General features: G+C 35.7%; 2 protein-coding genes across 3 annotated transcripts; one reads left to right on the top strand and one right to left on the bottom strand.

Moving 5' to 3' along the window:
• Positions 1 to 747: 747 nt before the first annotated feature.
• On the bottom strand, positions 748 to 7,461 carry LOC135071660 (superoxide dismutase [Cu-Zn]-like). Its single transcript, XM_063965426.1, has 4 exons — positions 7,361 to 7,461; positions 2,947 to 3,021; positions 2,203 to 2,406; positions 748 to 1,641 (listed from the first exon to the last, which is right to left on the bottom strand). The coding sequence occupies exons 2-4, from the start codon at positions 3,004 to 3,006 to the stop codon at positions 1,387 to 1,389; spliced, it is 519 nt and encodes a 172-aa protein (XP_063821496.1). The 5' UTR covers positions 3,007 to 3,021; positions 7,361 to 7,461; the 3' UTR covers positions 748 to 1,386.
• Positions 7,462 to 11,254: 3,793 nt separating this feature from the next.
• LOC135071656 (superoxide dismutase [Cu-Zn]-like) lies at positions 11,255 to 17,094 on the top strand. Of its 2 annotated transcripts, XM_063965421.1 has the most exons (4): positions 11,296 to 11,732; positions 13,309 to 13,374; positions 15,606 to 15,833; positions 16,715 to 17,094. In XM_063965421.1, the coding sequence occupies exons 1-4, from the start codon at positions 11,556 to 11,558 to the stop codon at positions 16,967 to 16,969; spliced, it is 726 nt and encodes a 241-aa protein (XP_063821491.1). In that variant the 5' UTR covers positions 11,296 to 11,555; the 3' UTR covers positions 16,970 to 17,094. The 2 variants fall into 2 exon arrangements, with proteins under 2 accessions (XP_063821492.1, XP_063821491.1); XM_063965422.1 differs by lacking the exon at positions 13,309 to 13,374 and having other exon boundaries at positions 11,255 to 11,732.
• The last annotated feature ends 622 nt before the right edge of the window (positions 17,095 to 17,716 follow it).

The raw sequence follows: 17,716 nt of genomic DNA, 5'->3' as shown, positions 1-17,716 counted from the left end.
TTAGTACTAATTATACGATCACGAGCTCAATGCACTGCGTAATTATCTACTCATGTAATGAATACAAAAACTATGCAATTATAATATTTTAACTACTATGAGATAAGTATTATTAACGTGCTGGATAATAATAAACGGGGATCTTTTTGGAAAGGTTACACATGAGACTGCATCTTATTTATTTACATAGAATCAGAATTAATAGGTGATTATGGAGATCAATATAGATTCCAAATATTGTATTTTACAATCACGTCCTTAGAATGGACCTAATGTAGGTACGAACTTGAGGTCAAGTAAAAAAGAAAATTGTACGTCCTTTTGTCATTATCCTTACATTTTCATTATTAGTGAGGCTCCTGAAGGATTTGTACATAACTCAGCTCCTTTCCCTAATATGGATCAGTGATTATACGTGTGTGTGTGTACCTAGAGATTTTGACTGATTCTGGTACAAAGGTTACAAACTCGTAGTGACTTCAATTCAAAGTTTAAAGTGTTGAATACCATAACATCTTCGTAGTTACCTGGATTCCAGCCCAGCATAGCTAACCCTAAATATATCAATACCTTCATATTTTCAGGGATTTGGATTGGATTGGATGGATCTTTGTTATTTATTGTTCTAAGACCCGAAGATGGTAGACTTTTTATGAAGACGTGAATCATAGTAAATGAATACCTATTTATTTGGAGCCTTTATTTTATAAGACTTTATTTTCAACCAAAAAACAAAAGAAAAACAAATTGTACACAAAACTTTTATTTACTTTGGCGATACAAAACTTGTTCTGATATAAATCATACTAAACAAGATCAACTGGTTACTGGCTCATTGCGAAATCATCACAGTAAACCAGTCAAGTCACTAACATTTGACATCGTCTCTACATTATAAAAACTATGTTTAAATTGTACTCAATTAGGAAGGTACCTACTTACACTTTTAATATCATACGGAATCAAAAGAAAAGCTTACTATCACATCAATATTCGAAATATTATTATTTTCTATAAATTGATTCACTTCTAGTGTGTTAGTAGCAGTAATTGAATGTAAAATTAGAGAGATTATACTTCTGCACAAGCTTGCGATTAACTATTTTGACGTAAATATCTATTTTTTAATCTCGTGTCATGGGTAATAAAATTAATAATAATAAAAAGCATTTAAGACTATTAAAACTCAATTTGACCACACGGTTAAATTTTGCAGTTGTTCACTTTGAGTTTTCGTGGAATACAGAGTACTACGGGGTTATGTTCTACGAATTTGTAGCTTATTCCACAAAGGACTTAATGCTTTCCAAAAAGGTACTACAGAATAACGTTAGAATATGGCAAAAGGGTAGGCAGTTAAAATAAAAAATAAAAGAGGGAAGGCTCCTACAAGATTCCGATGACGCCGCACGCCACCCGACCGCCTGCGTTGCCAGTCTTCCTCGAGTCGGGGTGGTCGCTCCTTCCGAAGTCGTCAGCCTTCTCGTGGAGTACCACGGCGCGGCCGATGATGCTGTGTGCCCCTCGGAGGGATATCTGGCTGTCCACGAAGTCGATGTCGGCGACGCCTTGCTCGTTGAACCGCACGTTGCCGAGGTCGCCCACGTGGCGAACTTTGTCGTTGGGGTGGCCGTGGTCCACCTAAAAAGATTGCATTAGATCATCAGCAGGACATTTTGTTTCCACCACGATCTATAATTTAGTAGAGGCAAGTTTACTGGAGGAAGATTTAGCCTGTATTCTCCACGATGGCTTGACGAGTTGGGGAAGCCTGATTTTTACATGTTCAGACCTGGTAATCAAGGTCAATTGAATAATGAGGAAGTCAATACTGGTCAAAAACAATAATGAGATTCAAACAGTGATTATAGGTACTAAAAGAATTTAATGATGTGCCAATTCCTTGTCATCAGGGCCTGCTGAAAAATATGAGCTGAAGATCGAACTAGCAACTTTGCCGGCAGTGTGACATCGAAAATGTTGAGGCTTATTGCCTCAAGTAGGTAAGTTGTTTTAAGTCTAAATAAAATTACTATAAAACATTATCTGTCCCTTTCCACGTCTTGTTATCCGATGGTTATGAGAGCAAAACTTTAATCGTCAAACTGACTCCAATTCTTCTAACCTTTAAAGTGACAATCAAATTCTACAAGCGACGGTAATCATTTATCATGAGGTGAAAAAAAAAAATTCCCTTCTTACCTTCTCAGGGTTAAAGTGCGCTCCAGCGGTTGCACAGCCTCCACTAACATCTCCCTTCTCGTGAACATGGAAGCCGTACTCGCCAGCAGGCATGCCGGTGATGGTGCCCTGCACCCTGACTTTCCCACCCTCCACCTCGTTGAAGTTGATGGTTCCGTGAACATCGGTGCCTAACAGGAACACGGTTGCGGAGTGTTTCTCGTCCTGAAAGGTTAGTGCCCAAATTGGAATTTAACATGATTGAAATCCAGTTCTGACATCTATCCCACCACAGAAGAAAGCGATCCAAAATTAACACTATACAGGGTGTTGATTTCAATTGCTTTTTAGTTTAAAATTTTTTTCGAAGTCAATTTTTTTACTGATTCGTGATCGGGCGTAAATATGACGAGGATTGAAATCAACACCCTGTGTGATCGCGGAATTCTCACATTGCTGGAGAGAGAGCCTCTCCATTAGTTTGTCACATCGACAAAAATGCTGGTCAATATTACGCCTAGAGTTTAGCCATCATTCTAGTCTACAGTGCGAATTACCCACCGCATTCACATAGCCCACCAAGAGAACTATCAAACCAAAATGAAAATAGGTGTTTACTCGTTTTTGTAAACTCTAATCTCTAGCTCTACTCAATTCTAATTAATAGTTAGTCTCTTTTTTTTAAATACAATGTCGTTTCAATAATAATTGAGTCCGAAAATATAGCAATTACACACGTTGAAAGTTTTTGAATCACAAACTTACCACATCGTGGTGGGCTGCCACGATCGCCACAGACACCAAAGCTACTGCAAGTTTCAACATGTTGAACTGGATAGTCTGAAACATAAAACACTTATTTTACAACAAAAATCCAAGTGGCAAGTTTTTACGGTAACAAATACTTTAAAGATACAGAAAACAAAGGAAAGCTCATGGATGCACGAGTGAACGTTTTTAACTAAGGCCCAGAACAGACGGTGAAACGCAACTGCAACGAAACTGCAACTGCTAGTTACTTTTGAGTTGCATCTAAGTTTCTGCCATAGCGTCCGTTGAGAGATCACACATGACGCGACCAGTTTGAAACTTTCAATTTCAGTTTCATTCATCAGAATCATCACAAAGTTGCAGTTTCGTTGCAGTTGCGTTTCACCGTCTGTTCTGGGCCTTAGTCTTATCAATACCTACTTAGTTGCACACGTAATTAAGATAATAAAATACAATCCCAAGCAATAAAAGGTCACGGGTGAAACACAATGTTTTTCTCGATACGAAAACATGTGACTAATCATAATATTTTTATTACGAACATGACTTTTCCCGCGGGTTCGTTTACGTGAATTTCACAGGTGCCTAGGTTTATGTTACCTTTATGTTCTGTCGTCTTCAATAATTTCCGATGGAGAAACTAGAGACATTAATAAAGGTATTTTTTATTTTATTTATCTATCTGTTTTTCTGAAAGGTTTTCGCGCATGCACCGCTGAAGCTACTTTCATGAATTTAGATATAAATTGGAATTAGAAATAGACTATACACTTTCTATTCTTTACACTATTCTGTAAATAAACAACTTGAAAAAATTGAGAAGCGGTTCTAAGGGGTAGGGGGGGGTTCGCTAAGGGGTAGGTACACTTCATTGCAAAAAGGGGTGAAATAATAAAATATACATACATTGATGCTATACAAAATTTAGACGGGGAGTCCCTATCAAACGTACCTACACGTAAATCGCTAATAATATTAGATGACGATAAGGCAATCCACTAATGTCAGTTTAATACTTTGTGGTCACTGAGTTATCGTCAGTTAATAAATAAACTTAATGATAATGACAGTTATTCAATTGTTTACAAACGTTGCGCAACATGCGTGAAATTATTTAAGACAGTTACTTATTTTAATAACTTTAAGTAAAAATTAAGACTAGGATAGCCTGCTATTACAATATATTTTACTGCTATAAAACTTAAGCACTCATGTTTATACATGTAGTAAGAAATTGATTTACGAAAGTAGTTTTACTGGCTATCGTATTTAAATAAAATAAATTCTAGATTAAACTCGATTCAATTCTAATATCTAATAACATTCTATATAAAAAGTATCTACTTATAAATAACTAGAAAACAAACAAAAATTGGAATTAAATAAGTATTATTTGTATGCATCTTTAAATATTAATGAATGCATAGCTTTTTTTGCATCTTACTTCATCCGACTGACCATGACCATGATTTAATACACGGAATATAATTAAATTACTTGAGATAACAGGAAAACAGGTAGTAAATTCAAGACAAACAATGAAACAATCAAATAAGTAAATAAACAATGGATAAGTACTCAGAAACGTATTTCTACAAATTCTTTTACTTGACAGTCATGATCATCACTACACTTAAGTAAAATAAAAACCAATGCCTAGTTTCAGGCTTTATTTACCTACTTATGAATAGGACAGATAGGACGTGTTTATTTGTTTTGATATTTATTCAGACTCAAAGATAAGTTTATCTTCAGCTGATTCTCTCTTTTCTAAAGATCCGCGTCGATATCGATTAATCTAGAATGTCGTATCGATCCCATTCACTCAAAAAACAACTTCAATTTGTTTATTTTATTAATACAATTCGAGTTACATAGTTATTTGTCTAATTACGAGATTACTAGACACCCTGGGCACCTACAGAAATTAATTTTGAATTAATTATGTAACGAATTCAGATTTTAATTTGTACTTACGATATAGGCAGGTACTTTGGAATAAAAATGACCAACCGAAAGACAAAGAACCTACTTGTTATTTTATCACCAATACTACTTATTATTAATGTTATAAACAATATACAGAGACGACTCACCTCTCCGGTTTCTTCTAGAGAATGGTTGCGCGCGCATACGATCCGTAATAGTGTTGCAATTACTGGCCACTCTACTCTGACCCCTCACAGCACACAACCAGTTACTATTTTATTCTAAAATCTTTCCAAAGCCACACTTAGAGGGGGTCTAGCTGTTCTGGTCAGAGGGACCGGTCCGCCAAGCCGGCTAATCAAAATAAACGAGTACACACCACGTACTATATGGCTAACATAGTACGCTAACACCGTCGGTAATCTTAATCAACATAATGTAATAACTTGTTTATGAGGTCTTAAAAATAGCCTCAAAGCCTTTTTACCTAGAAAAACATTGGACTGAGTGAATAACGGCATAACTAGCTCGAATCTACATAGATGCAAATTGCAAAACATAGTAAATGGTACTACGGGACCATTCCCACCTCTCGTTCCCACCGCTGCAACTCCTGTGTAGCCAGGAGCTACAGTTTGACCGTTAAAACCTAACCAGTGAAGGTCAGGTTTGTCCCAGGGGTAAATGGTACCACTTAAATCTGTGGCCATCACCATAATACGTAAGTACTTATGTACTCGTAGGATAGGAGCTAGGAAATGTGTTACAACACACCAATACACACCAAGTTCTTAATACACACCAATACTGGATTTTAATGTGCCCTGTTAAGCACATGTCGAATTGTGCATACAATAGTGACGGACAAAAATTAGTTCGTGAGCAGAATTAGTTACACAGGCCGAATACAATGGAATAAAAATGGTTGTACGCATGTGTAAGTACTGAAGCGAGGACTCTATTTGTCAGTAAGTACTTGTCTATTTATTAAATAAATGCCCTTCCACATAGTACATGTCACTAGGCTGTCAACTATGTTCTTCTGATTAGTTGCGGGTCCAATAACAGTTTAACTTTCTCCCGGGACAAAGTTGACCTTCACTGGTTTTTTGTTGGCGGTCAAGCTGTAGATCCTGGCTACACAAGAGTTGCAGTGGTGGGAACGAGAAGTGGTAATAATCCAGTACAAGGCTATCAACACAAAGCAAAGTTCTCTGCCTAAATAAATAGGTTTACAAATGACTTTTCCTTTGAATCTAGAGTAAAGCAAACCGTAATACAGAACTTAAAATCCTGTTTAAAAAAAAATCATTTACAATTTTATTAAACCAAACTACCTTGATTGAAGGTTCTTCATCCATCGATCTATTAAAACAGTTTTATTTCAGCCTCTCGTCCTTTTGATCCAATGTCACGATTTATACATAAACGGTGTCATTTCGTAACCATTAGGTACTCGTTTGAATGATCTATACAGGGTGTTAGGTAAATGGGTATATGAGCCGACACTAGCCCATGTTAACATGGGCATATAAATGGTATGGTGATGTCAGAAATTTGATATCATCATTTTAATTTTTTTAATTTTCATACAAAATAAATTTTATAAAATCCGATTTGTATGAAAATTAAAATAATTAAAATGAAGATATCAATTTTCTGACTTCACCATACCATTTATATGACCATGTTAACATGGGCTAGTGTCGGCTCATATACCCATTTACCTAACACCCTGTAGATCATGCTGTAGGTATTATGTGCTCACGCGCAATTGATCAACATCAACAACGGTTCAGCCGGTTGCACTTGACACAGTTTGGAACACGTACGATTATGTATGTAATATCGATCTACATTCTCTTTCCAGATGATCTACGTATGTAACCGATTTAATTATTAAAGTAATTAAGCGAAGGTACCAGTAAAAATAGTTTTAATTGTACCTACTCTATTAAATCACTTATGATAATTAATTCTTCGAAAGATCAATAACATCGCTTAAAACAAATTTTCCTCTTTCTTGAGATGACAATGATGAATTAAGGATAAAAGAAAATTTAATTTGATTTCTTTATAAATTAAATCACGATGAATATAAAATTGGTTATTAATAAATAAGTCGGTCTTGTTTTTGTTGGTTTAAGATCAATTAATCATTCGATTTTATAAATAACTTTAACCAAACCGGTTTAAAGTGATCAATATTCGAGTCAATTAGATAATCTCATGAATACGTAGGTAGAGTCTATTTTCATTTCTCAAAACGTTTAAAAAATCCTAAAAAAATATGTCTCAAAATCATCACATAACTATCCTTTTGACGCAGTCGGGTAAAACATAGCATTATAACCCTCCTCTCTTTCGCTCACCATAACAACACTTGCTTTGCACAAAAAAAACTCATGATTAAACTTTCCCAGAAAGATTCTTTAACTTTGCTTTAATTAAAGAGTTTAAAAAAGCTTTCAAAACTTACCGAACACAACCTTTTTGCTGTTAAAATCACAAAAAAATCACGAGTTTTCACTGAAAACTATCACTACCTGCGCGCGCGCCTTCCCAACGTGACTGAGCGCACTGGCGATAGGTGCGACTCAACACAGCATGGGCATTTGTTGACCAAACAGCAATCAAGGCGAAGGATGATGGGTGCAGCATCGGTACCACTATTATAGCGTTTCACAGGTTTTTATGGCATAAAACATGTGATCAAAGTTATCATAGTAGGTACTTTTTGCAATATCAAAATCACAGTCGAAAATTGTTGATAAGATAATGTTTTATGGGCGACCTTTTAATTGCTTTTACTCATTTCTTTCCTCCTTATTAAGCACAGAGCTGCAGACTAAGATTATTGTAGGCTCTGACGATCTCTACATGAGAAATTATGTCATTTATTCATTATTTTTGAAAAGTATGATTTACTCTATCTTTATGACTTCAGTGTATTTGACTAATTTTGTCCCTTTTTGAACCGACTTCTTACGATGTAGGTAAGATTTCAAGGTATTAGCATAAAAGTAATGGAAGTCGTCAACGATGACTTTTATTATCACTTTTATTGATATTCCACAGAAATCAACCTGCGTCACGAATATAAAGTAAATCGTGACATAATCTTGGGACGGTTCGAGATGAATAATACATATACCTGATAAAAATCGAGGGCAAAGTATGATACAGATCATCGTCAAGGTCAAGGATGATAATAATAAGTATTGAAGTGCATTTTTTACTTCAGTTTCCTCATAGTTCTGGGCTCTATACCTACATTAACTGCTGTATGATGAAGATCACTAGTTTAATTTATCAATTAAATACATGGATTGAATTAGGATTTTGCAATTCATTTGTCAGCATCGCTATTAAAAAGTTTACGCTACCAATAAGTTGGACTCTACATAAAAAATATTAGATTTGTTTTGCGCCATCTACCGGAGTGGATTAGAACTTATTGCGCGCCCCACATTCATTGTAGAACCAGCACCCATGACCAGCATTGAGTACTAAGAGCACCTGCTGTGAAATGTTTTTATGACTGAAAAAGCTAGATGTCGTTTATTACTAAAAAAAAAAATTTTTATTATCACAAAAAAAGTAATGTAACGTGGTTTCACTAACTCTACATTTAGCGCTGGTTTGTGTACAAAAGAAATAATAACCAATATTATCATCCTAACAGGTCAAATACCGTAACCCTTAGATCCTAACCAGCAGCTTTACCCTAAAGCATGAAACCTTTATTTCAAATCCTTTTTGGACATCCCCACTTGACAGACCTCAAAAACTCCTGGCCACTCAAAAAAAAACTTCTACTGACAATCGCCGTCACAACTGTCAAATCAGCCACCGCGAATCCACGATGGAGTAGCTGTAATGAATCGCGACTTCGTCTTCAACCACGACCAGGACCGACCGAGCGTGTGGTCGAGGGCTGGGACCACCCTGCATAGGTGGATGTGGGGGGCACTGTGCTGTGGGGTCCCGGGGGTCCCCTGCTACTTCTGCAACTGCTGCGAGAGGCTGGACGATACTAATGCTGATCGGGACAGGCCTAGAGTCAATCGTGAGTGGTTTCATGATATTAGTTTCTTGGGCATTGTGCTAACAAAGGTCAGGCTTCGAGATATTATGAAAGCTGATAACCTTTCTTAAGTACACCTTTTTCTAATGTTCCTTAGGCAAATGTGACTTATTTAAAATAAATAGTGATCAAATCTAATATAGCTTCATGGAAATTTCGTAGAAAGCCAAACGAAAAACTTGATGTACCTACCTAGTACTTTGTCAATGTCCACCTGTTGTTGTCAAGGTTGATAAGGAACCAACATAAGTACGAAAAAGTCTACAAATGTTAATTTCGGTAAATAGCGAAAAGCAAGCACCAATGATGAAAGTAAGATTGTCTAGTAGAGACACTTATTCTGACAAGTGTTCCGTTAAGTTAAACGTTGTGAATTACTTACCGTATGGACAGCCTAGGCTTCGTTTTAAAATCCTTTTCACCTCCAACAAGAAAAACGCGGTCTCTTCCAGAAGCCACAGCGACTGCCGAGCGCATATCCCGGCCGCACCGACCTCACGCCCCCAGGGGAAGAAAGTCAACTCCTGAGATGCTGTCAGCCGTCCGCTGCGCCCTCAGCCAGCTCCAAGGAGAGCCAGCACCGCCCCTCCCTCATGCCGCCTCGGTGGGTCCCACTCCTGAACCCGGGTGAGGGGAAAAAAGGTCACGTAACTGTGGATGCCACACCAGAAACGTTTTAGTAGACATAGGATTAACCCGCGCAATCTTATTTGTCCTAGCCATTTCCCATTATTCGGGGTCGGCATTCCTAGTTCTGTCGCACCAGGACAGTCTTCAAAGTAACCAAAATATTTTTAGCTTTGTTTCCCTGTCTTATGGGTAAAAACGAAGAAAAGCTTTGGAGCTTTTCTCAAACTTATGACATATTTTAATTGGCGTCTCTACAAAGACTTCAACGAATCAGTCCTTTGAAATAATTTTGAATTAAAGTTATTATTACCAAATATTTTTAACTAATCATGTTATGTTAGAAAAATATAGCGTGGAATAACATTTGTTTCATAAACGTAAGGAATACTTAGATTTCGTAATTCTAGATGCTTCTAGCTCGTACACGTGAGCAACTTAAATAGTACCTTTAGTTCTGTCTATAGGATACCTCGTGGTGATAATCATTGTACAGTGTTCTTTATTATTTAGACGATGTTATTATTATGTTATTTTAATGCGTACCTTTATGTTTAATTAAAAGCTTTACCGTTAATAGTTTTTGTTCTCTAAATAACTTCCTACTTAATTACTTATTAACTGGTATTTTTTGTTGGAAGTTGGATCGCGAATAACAATCATTTATGAGGATAAATGATATGGAAATCGTTTTATTATCTGAACTAAATACTTAAGATTAAACACCTACGTGCAAAAACACCAATAACTGATCCACTCCATCACCACACCTTGTACGTACAGTCAGCCTTGGATAAAAGCCTTCACCGATTACAGTGAGACATACCCTGTCTGTCAGGGATTCTCAAGAGCAAGAAATTTCTTGCTGTCACAGCTAAAAATCTTATAAATGGTTAATTTTGATTGCTTATTAATAATATGTAAGTTACTAATTTTGATGCTGAAACTTTTTCAAAAAAAGCTTTTAAGAAATAATTAGGTTTTGTTCATAAATAATCAAAACTTGTTCGTTCTCATGCAAAAAGATAAAATCTAAGAATTAGTATTTTGTGAAGGAAGTTCAGATGTTCAATTTAAATTCAAATGTTCTATTAATTACAAATATTTTTTATTTATTTGAGCCGACTGTAAATTAAATTGTCTTAATTGAGCAAAAACAATTTAATGCAAACTCACGATTCGATCCGTTCGATGGATCATAACACTAAATAAGGCAGTAAATAATACGAAGGCAAAACATATTTTTGAACTGTGGAAAATTCGACAATATATTTTTCAGGGTTCAATTTACAGACATAGGGCCAGCATTTACATAAATCATTTCAATTCAATATTGAATAATTTTTCGTCATCCGTAAGGTTTTAATTATGTCTAAAATGTTTTATGTATGTGGGTAACTAAAAAAATGCACATTGACGCTAAGAAGGTAATTATCTCTGGTATTTTTTTCTGTACAATTTTGCATCATACACATCTGAAATTATCCAATGTTTTTTTAAAATAGCATTGAACACATCTCCGGCCAGTCCTATTCGGAAGTGCGTGACTCTATAATGTGTTGTTTATTGCTTTATCATCGCCGAAACGTGGTGAAACATCTCCTAAACGAAAACCGCCTATTAATCAGCTGGCAGTACACAGCAATTATGCGCTTGAAGGCTGTTAATAACGGCCTGTACACGACAGCTGACTTCCAGCTTCCACCCAATACACTAAACAATGCCGTGTCTAAGTTATCATTACGTCATACGGCTCGATTACAGCCTTCTGCTTCGCGGCATCTCACGAAGAACACATAATCACAACGGCCTGAGCAGACGTCCTAGCCCACCCATTAAGAAAAAAACATCCGACCCGATCATTGGATGCCAGTTGCTTGAGAAGTAAACACGCATCACGTTCCATTCTTGAATTTGAACTCGTTCCACACTTTTTCTAGTCGCGCAAAAAGTTTTCGTCATGAACCTCAGGCTGCACGTGTTTTTCGGCCAGTTCTTGTGGCTTGTCTCTGCCCTCAATGGGAAGAGCTTTCAAGGAGTTCCAGGGTACGGTCGCAACCTCGTCATCAAGGCGCTGCCGGCGATTGAAGACTACCAGAGCAATGTCTACGAAGTGTTCATGGAACCGTATCTGTATGTGAGTAACTTTTGATTTTATTAATGTAGTGTGTTAAAAATCCTTCGATTTACTGATTGTCAATTGTTACCTTACCTTGTAATGACAAAGCGCTCATTATGTGACCCGAACACGTATTACAAATGTTTGGTTAGACACATTTGGTTTTACTCGTAAATAATGTCTGGGAAAGGTTAACTGCATTATCAACACGTATTCAGATGAGATTAAAAATCAGCTTAAAAATAAGATAATTTAAAATTTACGTTCAAATTAAATGTTAATCATAGGCAAAAAAGAAAGAAGGTTTACCAGATAGTTTTTAAACTAATTAAAATTCATCGCAAAATTTATGTAATTACCGGTCGCGTTTGAAACCAACGACATGGCCAACTACATTGTTAAATTCAAAGACTAGGTATCCAAGAAAATTCAGATTTATTAAAATCTCCTTATCTTGGGTTAAAAAAGCTACCAATTAATCAAGGTATACCTACCTACTTACTAATAATTCGTTTAAGATATAATTTCATGTCGCCTTTTTTCTGCAATGTCAATAGCCTAATCCGTATAATATTAATTAATTAATTAGCTATCCGGATTAGCACTGACAACTTTAAGACCTGTAGCCGTCAACTTTTTACCGCTGCGGCAGTTTGTTGAACCGAAGTCGCCAATTCGATTCTGTGTTCGAGCAATTACTTTTTTCTTGCTTTCCGGTCCGTGAACTTGAATGGTCCTGCGATTTGACATAAAAAGTTTGCCAAATTAAAGTATTTTAGAGAGAAAATTGCGCGAATGACCGGCAGTCATTGTCAATTTAAAGCAATTTGTAACTACAATAGAAACATACAATAATGCTTTCCCTCGACAAAAAAAAACAAATACAGTTAAAATGAATACTCTGTGGATTCATACCATAGCTCTACTTCAACGCTAAAAAAACTAGATAAAAAATTGGCGGGAAAACTCTACGATTTATTTAAATTAATTTTGTAAACTGTATGCTGTCCGAACTAAAGGTTACCGACAAACTGGCTTAACTACCCTAAATAGGTTATTTTGAAAAGAAAACTGCAAATAAAATAAAATATAGAAAAATATATAGGAAGCTGGAAACATTGCATTTTCGGATAGATCCAGTTTATTCTGTAACCTATTATTGGTACCGTTTGAAAGAGCTTGTGAAGCACTTTCAGAATCAGTAATCAGGTTTTCGATATCTTGTATAGTTTAGAAATAATCAAGTGAGATCACTTAACGTTTCCACCCTGTATAATAAATCCTGCATGTATTGAAATGTCATTGCTCTACTTCAGTCACAAAACTGTTGAAAAATTGGCGGGAAAACTCCGCCCACGATTCTAGCGTTATATTTAATTTCGGAAAAACTAGGGAAAACTGCATTACGTACCTATACTTAGGCATAGTTTATTAATGAGTATTGCGTAGTATAATAGGCACGTACTTATCTATAACATATTCTAAAATGCATAACATGACTATTACAATGACAAAGGAATGGTAATTGGATTATCATAGTGAAAAACTGATTTCAGGCTGGAGAAAAGAGAACTAAAGGCGTATTTATTTACAGGACCTTAGCCGACCGGCGTTCCCCCTAACGGGCAGCCGGGCCGAGAAACAAATCGACCTGGCTTTTGTAAGTACTCGATTAAATTAATCGATTAACAATAACCACCCTGCAATCTGGGTGTGTCTCTTACTTCTTTGAGATTTACCTCTTTCTTCCTATTTTACATCTTTTGTGTGAAACGCATGTAAAACCCTATTTTACTTATTAACTGACGGCATGTAACTTTAAATGAATACTTCAACAAATTAACTCTAGGTCTGCATGAAAACAATTTTAACTTACAGTCATAACTATAATACTCGTAATTAAATAAATAACAACCTTCTATATGTATATGATACAGTGTGTTGTGCACTTAAACTGCAGCTCTAAGGAGTTAAATTAATAAGACTAATCCGAAAATCTATTCATGTTCTAGGACTTACCTAGTCCTACCTTATACCTACCTATTCTCTACTAGCCGATGAAGGGAAATCAAATTTTCTTGTACTTATAAGATCTATCAAAAGATGTTCTACATTTCTTTTATTTTAGTTCTCTTTTCTCTACATACCTACCTTCTTATAACCAAAATTTCTAACATACCTAATAAGTCTTGTTCTTTACATTATTTTAAATCTCTTTTAACGCAAGTCGATAGTAAATAAGAAGTTATGTAAAATTAATTGCATAGCCTTTGAAATAGTTTTTCCTGTAAAACAGAAGTTGATTGAGGCCAGAAATAATTACAACTATGATATTATTGATTCTATTTTCTTCACAATTCACAATGAAACTAATTAGCTGTAACCCTCAAGGACTTTTGTAACTAAAACTGCTATTAATTTGCGATCATGCTGTGACGTCATTAATTAGTTTTTAATAATCCTACAGTATCGTAATTATTATCTTTATTAACTTCCTCTTAATCATCCATACATTAAGCTTCCTTGATTCCTATGCATGACAAAATCTCTATGATCGCTATGACAATGGCCAATTTAATGGCAAAATTTTCAAATGCCGTGTTAAATGACCAAGACTTATGAAACAAAACGTGAATTTACAGAATTTTAATAATAGCGTGCCATGAATATCATTCCCATCGCACTTCATTAATTAAAAATCCGAAGCGTTTTTGTTTTGAACGTTTTTAATTAACGTCACACCGTCATACAGAAAGACCGTTAAATATTTTTTTTGTTTTTCAAAACAAATCTGTCTAGCCAGTGCCTACCACTGAACTTATTTGTGGGGTCTTTAAAAACTTACAACATCTTTCATTAGAGTCAATTTTATTTACGTACGACTGTAATTTTGTTACTTATCTAGTTTTTAGAGTGTTAACATCGGTAGCCGCATTCATCAGCTTAAATCCTAATCCCTAATCAAATTGGAAAAGTCTGTTTACCCGCCTGAGAATCGAACCTAAGGTTATTTGATGAAAAACTTACTCTTCGCTAACCTCTAGGCATATTGGATCTATTGTTTTGCCATTTATTTTTGTTGTGCCATTTAATATTATGCTATTATTTGTTATGCAAGTCAATCCGTACGGCTTATAATGATCACAACAATGTCAATATTAATTCATTTGAGATGACTGACACCTTGAGCTGATGTGTCTGGGTTATGTCACAGGTCCCGTGTTAATGCCGTTGCGTGCGGGTAAACGCTGATGATAAACCGGCCTGACGAGACCAAGGACGCGTAATTGACGAATCTAATAGACATTATACGTCTATAATGTTTATTACTTTAACCTGAAACTCGATAATTGTACTCAAAGCTTAAAACGATGCTCGAAAATTAATACCTATAAACCTTTACAAATTATGGTCAAGTAATCCCTTATCCCGCAGCAATGTGCGATTAGCGAACCCCAATTGGCGATTCGGGCTATCTGCATGTTATACCGGTTTCTCTTTCTTAAAATACAATTTTACCCGTCGTGATTATAGTATTACAGACTAATAAATTGCTCTAGCATGACACTAAACAATCTTCAATGCTAAAATTAAATATCAGAAAAACGCTCAAAAGGTTTTAATACGCAGTAGGTTTACGAAGTTTTTGACGCCTACATAAATATTTATAGCAATCTCTTACACTTTACAGTAATGAGCCATGTTTTACTTTTGACTTAAAAACAAGCATTATTTTGTAATCCAATCATAGTTTAAACATTTTGTAAGTTTAGTTTTAATGTACCTACATTAATTTGCAGATTAAAGATATCAAATAATTATGCACAAACAAAAAAGTTTCGTAATATGATTTTTAACTTGTAAGTAACTTTGCCGTTGTATAATTTTCAGGCGCCACGCTCGGCTCCTGGGTTACAAGCGATCGTCCACCTGCGCCCTGACGCAGAATCTGGCGTCGAAGGGACTCTCATATTCACTCAAATCGTGCCCAATGGTCCGGTGACCGTGGAAGGCAACGTGACGGGTTTGGCCCCCGGCTTGCATGGGGTCCACGTCCACCAGACTGGCGCCATCGATGATAATTGCAACGATATAGGCCCGCACTTCATTGCTTACTACGTAAGTATGACTTTAAAATACTTGACAGACTGCAGAATAATATGAATCTGGCACAGTCAGCAAATAAGTATGCTTACCTAGCTGCCTAAGTAGGTACGTCGTGACCATTATAATATCATTAGGGCCAAAGTAACTAACACCCTGAACATCAACAAAAGTAAGTAGGTAGGTATTCTAAGATTGCTTATGCTGATATTTGCACATTTTTCTTCAACTAAAGGCTTTTATTTAATGCTTCTGAAATCAGATTTTATTATTTACGCCACATTAAGATTTATCAGCCTAGCGAGAACACATAAGATTATACTTAAATTTTTACTTGAATACCAGCAGTACCAGTATCAAGCAATTAAAAACAAATTGCGACGATGGTACATCAAGATAATCACTATAGTGCCTTTTTACATTAACTTATTTGATTTATTTATTTATTTATTTATTAAAGACGCAAAACAGATTACAATTAAGGTTTCACAAATTGTATAGCACGTGAGCTTATGGACTAAATTGTAACCTAACAACATGCATCCTATAAAGTAGGATAGGTTAATAATGAATGTTACATCAAAACTTCAAAAACTCAGTTTACATTTTACGTTTTACAGAAAATTAAGATGTTAATTAATATAATATATGTGTGTGAGAGTGAGAATAGTGAAAGAGGAAAATAAGATAAGATTGTTAATTAATGATTGACTTGACATAGAGGCTTTTTGGCAAACAAATCTAGGGTAGCAATCCCGTCAGTAATAATAATTATAACAAATCTAGAGTCAGATATGCTATTAACTTCAGGAATTTTACTAAACAATTTTCCGTCTCATAATAGATAGGTACCTAATATATGGTTATAAAATGTTAATACTCATTTTCATCGCCAGGGCCGTCACGGAGGGCCGCGCGACCACATCCGTCACGTCGGCGACCTTGGCAACATAAAAGCCGAGGAAGGCCCAGTCACCGTGAAAATCGTTGACCACCTGATCTCCCTAGCTGGCCCGCGGTCCATCGTGGGCCGGTCGCTGGCCATCTCCAAAGATGAAGACGACTACGGCCGGTCCAGCACTGAAGATAGCACGATGACTGGCACATCAGGCCCTGCTGTGGCTTGTGGGGTCATTGGGTACCTGAACTAGATTAAGTGATGCTGCGTTTGATTGGTGATGATGAATTAAATGACGAATTTGTATTAATTTAATGACTTTGTTCAACGCCTTCTAATGTTTTGTAGGCAAATCCAATATAAATGAATTTGCTAATAGTTTTTTCCTTAACATAGAGGAATTCTTCATTCAACTTTTGTTTATTTGACCTCCAAGTACTAGGTATATCTCTTTAATTCAACATTTTAGAGATTTGATTTGAAATTCTGTTGCGAGATCTGCGTATAAAATGTTTCCTTAGGCAATCGTGTACTTAGTAAAGAAAATGAAAGTATTGTTTATTTATAATATGCGATAATTTGGTTACGTATCACATCTAATTAAATTAATTTTGTTCTTGTTTCCTAGAACGTTAGGTACCTACTTATTTGTTAGTGTAACGAATTAATTGACCAGAGGTACTAATTGGACAAAGTGACATGAAAAATACTTGTCCCGAATACGGCAGTTAATTTATCAATTGCTTTGCAATTTTCCAATTATGAAATAAACGAATTTTATGATTAAAATTTTAATGTGCGTGAAGCTACATGCTAACAATTAATTTTGGACTTTTGTATGATACTTAAATGATAATACAATCATCACGCGTAACTAAGTTAGTCCTTTGATAAGATTGATCTTGCAGTTTAATGCGAGTTTAATCATAAATTATTTATCAGTTAATGGCGCCATTTGGCAGATAACCAATCATTCTAATAATTTATAACTAATAAATCC

The sequence above is a fragment of the Ostrinia nubilalis genome, chromosome 5 (genome assembly GCF_963855985.1).
Source record: "Ostrinia nubilalis chromosome 5, ilOstNubi1.1, whole genome shotgun sequence".
Taxonomy (NCBI): Eukaryota; Metazoa; Arthropoda; class Insecta; order Lepidoptera; family Crambidae; genus Ostrinia; species Ostrinia nubilalis.
This window is presented reverse-complemented; position numbering and strand designations above follow the sequence as displayed.

Coding starts and splice junctions, on each gene's coding strand:
- LOC135071660 (XM_063965426.1), bottom strand. CDS start 3,006: ATGTTGAAACTTGCAGTAGCTTTGGTGTCTGTGGCGATCGTGGCAGCC. Junction 2,407..2,946: donor TGGCAGCCCACCACGATGTG/GTAAGTTTGTGA, acceptor CTAACCTTTCAG/GACGAGAAACACTCCGCAAC. Junction 1,642..2,202: donor CGCACTTTAACCCTGAGAAG/GTAAGAAGGGAA, acceptor CAATCTTTTTAG/GTGGACCACGGCCACCCCAA.
- LOC135071656 (XM_063965421.1), top strand. CDS start 11,556: ATGAACCTCAGGCTGCACGTGTTTTTCGGCCAGTTCTTGTGGCTTGTC. Junction 13,375..15,605: donor AACAAATCGACCTGGCTTTT/GTAAGTACTCGA, acceptor TATAATTTTCAG/GCGCCACGCTCGGCTCCTGG. Junction 15,834..16,714: donor CGCACTTCATTGCTTACTAC/GTAAGTATGACT, acceptor TTTCATCGCCAG/GGCCGTCACGGAGGGCCGCG.